The 7,019-nt window shown below is 42.1% G+C and overlaps 1 protein-coding gene across 1 annotated transcript; it reads right to left on the bottom strand.

Moving 5' to 3' along the window:
- Nucleotides 1-5,394: 5,394 nt before the first annotated feature.
- LOC138878734 (uncharacterized) lies at nucleotides 5,395-5,874 on the bottom strand. Its single transcript, XM_070158423.1, has one exon. It carries the CDS (start codon nucleotides 5,872-5,874, stop codon nucleotides 5,395-5,397), a length of 480 nt encoding a protein of 159 aa, XP_070014524.1.
- Nucleotides 5,875-7,019: the final 1,145 nt, after the last annotated feature.

Here is a 7,019-nt window from a genome sequence, read left to right as displayed (position 1 = left end):
CTTTGTTCGAAGCAGGCCGGCTAGGCCTATTTTGGCTTGAACTCGACCTTTATGGGGTTGAGATTGCAAGTTTGGTGTTCTTTGTCTTAGCAGGTGGTTTACTAGTTATATGAGGCCATCAATTCGAAAAGGAAGAACTTAATCCAGGATATACAGTGTTCATACTTGCTATACATTACAACATATACTGCAAAGTAAACTAAAATCTGAGATGCAACCTATCATATTGGACATATTATCACCTATCAGCATACATATGTAATCTACCATTTAGCTAACTTATATTGATATACACTAGGCATACAGGCTGCTTCGATTGTCAACACAAGAATGTAAATTATCATACAATACATGACATCTAATATAACAGTATATATATGAAAATCAACTTCAAGTCTTTTTCCCCTTTTTTGCATTCATGCTCAATGTTCCAATTACATTTGATAGTGCCTTGGTTGTGTACCTGATGTAGAGGAACAGAAGAAGAAACAAAGGATCAGCTGAGTAGCACACAGCAAACAACGGCAATCAGCAGATTCACAGCAACAACACAGCAACAGACAACCAGCCAATAATGATGAAGCTCAGCAAAGAGTCGAACAACAAATGGACAATCCCAGTGGTGTCCACAGTCCACAGACAAACAACAATATTTCCCAGAACCAAAGAGAAACCAGCAAATAGTTGAATACTAAACCAGTGATCCCAGAAAATAGAGTAGGAAATAACAGCCCAGGATGTTGAATGTAACAGCAACAGAAATCCAATGATCACAAAAAAGCTTGGCAAACGGCAGAAAAGCAAAACTACAAAGACAACCTGATCAAACTGGACTCTTACACAGTTTCTTCTAGACAATACTCATTCACAATGTTCTGAAATTTATTCCTGTCTTTCTTTTTTTCAGTTTTCTTACTCACGGAAACTCTCAAGACTCAAAAAAAATGAACTCCCTTTTCTAATCGAAGGTCTCCCTCTTTTATAGCCTAACATTAACACTTTACAGTCTGTTTTACAACTCACAATTGCCCCCCCTGTTGTTTTTCCACTCACTTGTTTTAAATAACCAAGCTCCCATGAAATCCCTGACAGCCCCTCTATCTTTTTGGTTGTTAAAGTGTACTGATCACTTGTTTATTTAACCAAAATATGGGCAGTGGGAATATAATCTGACAGCACATGCTGTCCAATTATTTTAATTCCTTAAAGCTAACCATACACATGCTGCCCACGGTCCGAACCAAATGGCATTGTGTTTTAAAACCAAAGTCTGAATCTGCCATTATAACCTTTCCCCTAGATGTTCTTTTAATTCAATTTGAACAAAATCAACAGGCAATACACTTCAGTTCCTAATGAGACTCAAATACGATCACAGCAGAAATAAGCAATACGAATCAAGTTGTTACCATTAACGATTGAAACTAATTGACGACATATATCGACTCGACTATATTAGTCGTAACACATAACAATCAATCGTTCATATAAACAACACGTATAGAGTCCCGAATGGCTTCAGGCAAATTTGTTCAAACACTGGGAACTTATATGAATTAAACTCGCTTGACGATTAATCTAATTGATGAGCACATATATCACAGGGTATATTCAGAACACAAACAGAAGACAAATGGCCAAATAAAAAGGCCTTTAACAGAGATGGAAGAAATCCGAACGAAAAATAACAAAATAACAAACAAACACAAAGAAATATGCTGACAACTTAATTAGAAATAAAACAAAAGAAAGGAAAACTTACCAAAAAGAGTTTGAAATCAAAATGACCCAAATCAGATTCAACTTCGAACTTTTGAGGCCGAACAAACTTTAATCAGGGTGTTCTCACATGAGAACACCTTGATTAAGGTCTATTAGACCTCAAACCCATGTCCAAACCGGCCGGATTCCCCAGGTGCATGTGTTCTAAAGTCTGGATTTCCAGATCTGATTTTTAGGGAGTTGTGGGTAGATTCGGACCAAACCAAGTTTGGTTTGGTCACGAGGAAGGTCAGGGGAGTGTCTGGTATGAAGATGGGATGGTTTGGCATAGATCCGGGTTCGACTCAAATCTTCAAAATGAAGATTCGAGACGAACGAAAGTGATTCGAGGCTCGTGGTTAGTGGATTCGTGTTCAGGACAGTGAGGTGGTCCTAGGGTGTTCAGGAGGCGGTCAGCGGCGTTCATGCCGCCGGCTTTAATGGCGAGGGATACTGGGGCAGCTGCTAGGGTTCGGGGGGTTTCAGATTTGGGTTTGGGGACGATGAAGGGTGGGGTTGGTATAGGGGGCGTGGGGTGCAGGGCTGAGTTTATATATGGGGAGTCTGATTGGATCTGAGCCGTTAGATCAGATGATCTCAACGGCTTGGATCTGAGGATGAGACATGAGACGGGGTCGTTTGGTAGTTAAACGGGGTCGTTTGGTTTAAGTGAGGGGTTGGGTCAGGCTGGTTATTTGGGTCGGGTTTGAACATGGGTCGCTGAAAGAGGTCCTGAACCGTTGGATCGGCTGGGACGGACGGCTCAGATTGATTTGCCTGAAACGACGTCGTTTCAGGAGGTGCCTGGGCAGCCGGTTTTGGACTGGACCTGATCGAATTGGTTTGGGCCTATTTTTTGGTTTATTTCCTTGGGCCCAACCGATTTTCTTCCCTTTCTCTTTTTTCTCTTTTCTTTTTTCTTTTTTTTTTTTTGTTTTTTCTAGTTTCATTTTTCAAAAATAAAATAATAGACAATAAAATAATGAAATTAAAACTAAACAACAATGGAACATTTTAACACAATTAACACCAAATATTCAAGTAAGTTAACTAAAAGCCTAGAACGAAGGACGCACACATATATATATTATTTTTTGAATTTTCTTTTACTGACACATATTTTTGTATTTTTGTTTGATAATGACTAGATGCAAAATGGACAGACCCACAAATGACCAACAACACATGTTACGGAAAGATCGAAAAATTGTACAGCGAAACCATCCGTCACTATTTTTATTTTCTTTTGGAGCGATCGTCCGTGAGGCAAAAATCACGTGCTTACAACATTCATTACAGCTCTTCACCCATTGATGTGCATCCTTAAACATTGTTGGCCAGTAGAACCTGGCTTCTAGTAATTTTGCTGCCATCTTGACTCCTCCAAAGTTCCCGCCATACGCCGATGCGTGATATGCCTGCAAAACAGAAGATTGTTCTATCTCGGGGACACACCTCCAGATCATATTGTCAACACATATTCTAAACAGATAAGGTTCACCCAGTAATGCATGCGGGAGTCACGATAAAAAAATTTCTTTTACACAGAGGAAAGGTCATAGGGAACTATACCGCTTGCCAAGTAATTTGCAAAGTCTGCATACCGTGGCACTTTCTCAAGGCTTGTAGAGAGTAGCTGCTCGTCTAGAAAGGTTTCCAGAATATCCTCAACCTCAACTGAGTTTCCAGCTCCCCAAGTCATGATAGATGATCATCGACTTGGTTTTCTGTGCCCTTACGGTCACGAATTTCAAGGTCCAACTCTTATAGTAACAACACCCAACGAATTAGGTGCAGTTTGGACTCCTTCTTCTCAATCAAGTACCTGCGAGCTGCATGATCAGTATATACAATTACCTTAGAGACAATCAGGTATGATTTGAACTTGTCGAATGCAAACACCATAGCTAGCATCTCCTTTTCAGTCATAGTGTAGTTCAACTGGGCTCTACTCAGCATTCTACTGGCATAGTAGATTGGGTGCATTATCTTGTCTTTCCACTGTCCCAGCACTGCCCCCACTGCATAGTCACTAGCATCACACATGAGTTTGAATGGTTGCTCCCAGTCGGGGTGACAATGATGGGTGCTGTGACTAGCCTCTTTTTCAACTCCTCGAATGCTACCTTGCAATCATCAGAAAACAAGAAAGGGTGATCTTTTTCTAATAACTTACAGAGAGGGTTGGCAATTTTTGAGAAGTCTTTTGTGAATCTCTGCTAGAAACTGGCATGCCCGAGGAAGCTCCTGATTGCCTTGACTGAAGTAGGGGGCGGCAGCTTTGCTATCACGTCAACTTTAGCACGATCCACCTCGATTACCTTGCTTGATACCCGGTATCCCAAGACTATGCCCTCTTGTACTATGAAATGGCACTTCTCCCAATTAAGTACCAGGTTAGTCTCAATACATCTTTTCAACACTCGGGTTAGATTTATAAGGCACTCGTCGAATGAGTTTCCCACCACTGAGAAGTCATCCATGAACACTTCCTTTTATGTTTTCGACCATGTCAATAAATACGGCCATCATGCACCTTTAGAATGTGGCGGGTGCATTGTATAGGCCAAAAGGCATCCTATGGAAAGCATAAATGCCATATGGGCATGTGAAGGAAGTTTTCTCTTTGTCCTCTGGTGCAATGGAGATTTGATTGTACCCCGAGTACCCATCCAAAAAACAGAAGTGGGACCTCCCAGCTAGTCTATCAAGTATCTGGTCAATGAAGGGAAGTGGGAAGTGGTCTTTCCAGGTGGCCAGATTCAATTTCCTGTAGTCCATGCAAATTCTCCAGCCTGTGAAGGTTCTTGTAGAGATCAGCTCATTGTTCTCATTTTTGACCACCGTCATACAACCCTTCTTAGGAACACACTACACCGGGCTAACCCAGTTGCTGTGAGAGATGGGGAAAATGATTCCCGCATCCAACCACTTAATCACCTCTTTCTTCACCACTTCCTTCATGTTGGGGTTCAACCTTCTTTGGTGTTCCCTGAAAGGTTTATGCCCCTCTTCCAGCAGAATTTTATGTATACAATACGCCGGGCTGATCCCCTTAATATCTTCCATGATCCACCCAATGGCAGTCTTGCACTCCTTGAGTACCTGCAAAAGTTGTTGTGCCTGCACATCTAACAAGCTAAATGAGATAATAATAGGTAACGTAGAGTTAGGTCCAAGGAACTCATACCTCAGATGGATGGGCAGTGGCTTCAACTCCAACTTTGGTGGTTCTTCTATGGATGGCTTGGCTGGGGGAGTTTCTCGAGTTTCTCTATTTTCTAAGTGCATGGGCTCGAATTCATGTGTTCTATCCCAAAACCCTCTGCCCTCTAAATCTAGCACCCATTCTCCTAATTCTTCCCTATTCACCTCATCTAAATTTACCAGACATGCAGCAAGAGAGTCCTCAATAGTCAATGTTTCATCATCTGCTTCTACGATTACATCCCTGATATCAATAAGAGAGCAATTGGAGAATTCACTCGGTCGCCTCATAGATTTCTGCATATTGAATGTTATCTCCTTATCGTTCAATCTCATCTTGAGCTCCCTAGTTTTACAATCAATGAGAGCTCTCCCTGTGGCCAGGAACGACCTTCCCAAAATTATGGGAATTTCTTCATCCACTTTTCAATCTAGAATCACAAAATCTGCAAGGAACACAAATTTCCCTACCTGAATCAATACATCATCCAGGATACCGGAGGGTCTTTTCACGGTTCTATCAGCCAGCTGCAATAACATAGAAGTAGGTCTAGCTCTTCCAATCCCCAACCTCTTATAGATCGCCAGGGGCATAAGATTTATGCTAGCCCCCAAATCACAAAGTGTCTTGGCAAAGTCAAAGTTACCAATGGTGCAGGGGATTGTGAAACTCCCTAGATCAGGCAACTTCTTAGCAACTGGTCTAGTCACCACAGCACTACAGGTCTGAGTTAGAGTCAATGTGGCTAAGTCTTGGAAATCGAATTTTCGGGACATCAAGTCCTTCATCATTTTTCCATAACCAGGCATCTCCTTCAAAGCATCAATCAATGGAATATTTACCTGGATCTGTTTTAGCATCTCCAAGAATTTCTTGTATTGTTCCTCTTCCTGGTACTTGTCCATCCTCTGTAGGAGTGGTGCTGGGGGTCTCTTCTTCCCAATGATTTGGGTATTCTCTTTGTCAGACACCACCTCAACTAGCAGTTCCTAGGCTATCTCAGCTTCTTTCTCAGCCTCAATCGGTGTGTTGGTTTCTTCCTGGGCAGGTTGTACTGCCACCTCTGTTAGTTTCGTTGAATCATCTAGCTCAATGGGCACTGGTACAAGTGTCTCAGCCTGTCTGCTTTCTCGAGCCCTCTCTTGCTCCAAGTCTAAGTCTCTGCCATTACGTAGACTCACTGTCATCAGCTGCTTCGGGCCTTGATCTTTTGGATTTATCTGACTGTCTGCAGGCAATGTCCCATGAGGACGATTATTCAAAGACATCAATATTTGGCCCATCTTCACTTCAATATTCTTTATAGCTGGCTCATGTGCATCTACCCTTTCACTCATTTTTGCATTTGACCCAATAACTTGCTGCATCATTGCCTCGAGTCTAGCAAACCCATCTTCCTGTCTTCCACCATGTTGCTACTGAGGAAGATAATAACTCTGCTGCTGATTTTGATTATTATATCCCTGTGGCCTTTGGTAAGGCGCCATATTATTGTGAGGTCGCATACCTTTCATATTTCCATTGTTGAGATGTGGCTGGACTAGCCTGTATGGCCGATTTTGTTGGCCCCAATTCTGACCACCCTGTCTCTGGCCCCCATAATTAGACACATAATTCATGTCCTCAGGGTAATGATGATGATCACTTTCTGCATTCCATTGGTTACCAATTGACTGACTATGCAAGGTGTGCATAAGCTCCCATTGGTAGTATCAACAATGTGTACCTACTGCTTCTGCCCTGACTCTTCCACCTTTTTGGTGAGTATACTCATCTGTTTCATTAATGTGGCCATATTTTCAGCAAGAGTGTTGGATAGATCTAAGGGCACTGCGTGAACTACTGGAGTGATAGGTGCATTCCTGGTTGTCCACCCCGAATTATGTGATATCTTGTCAAGCAGACTCTAGCTTTCTCTCCATGTTTTGCTCAAGAATACTCCACCAGCTGAAGCATCAACATTAGCCTTCACGCTATCTATCAAACCCATGTAAAACCGCTGCCCTAACATCTGATCTGGAATACCGTGGTGTGGACATATAACCAACAT

This window comes from Nicotiana sylvestris, chromosome 9 (genome assembly GCF_000393655.2).
Source record: "Nicotiana sylvestris chromosome 9, ASM39365v2, whole genome shotgun sequence".
Classification (NCBI taxonomy): domain Eukaryota; kingdom Viridiplantae; phylum Streptophyta; class Magnoliopsida; order Solanales; family Solanaceae; genus Nicotiana; species Nicotiana sylvestris.
This window is presented reverse-complemented; position numbering and strand designations above follow the sequence as displayed.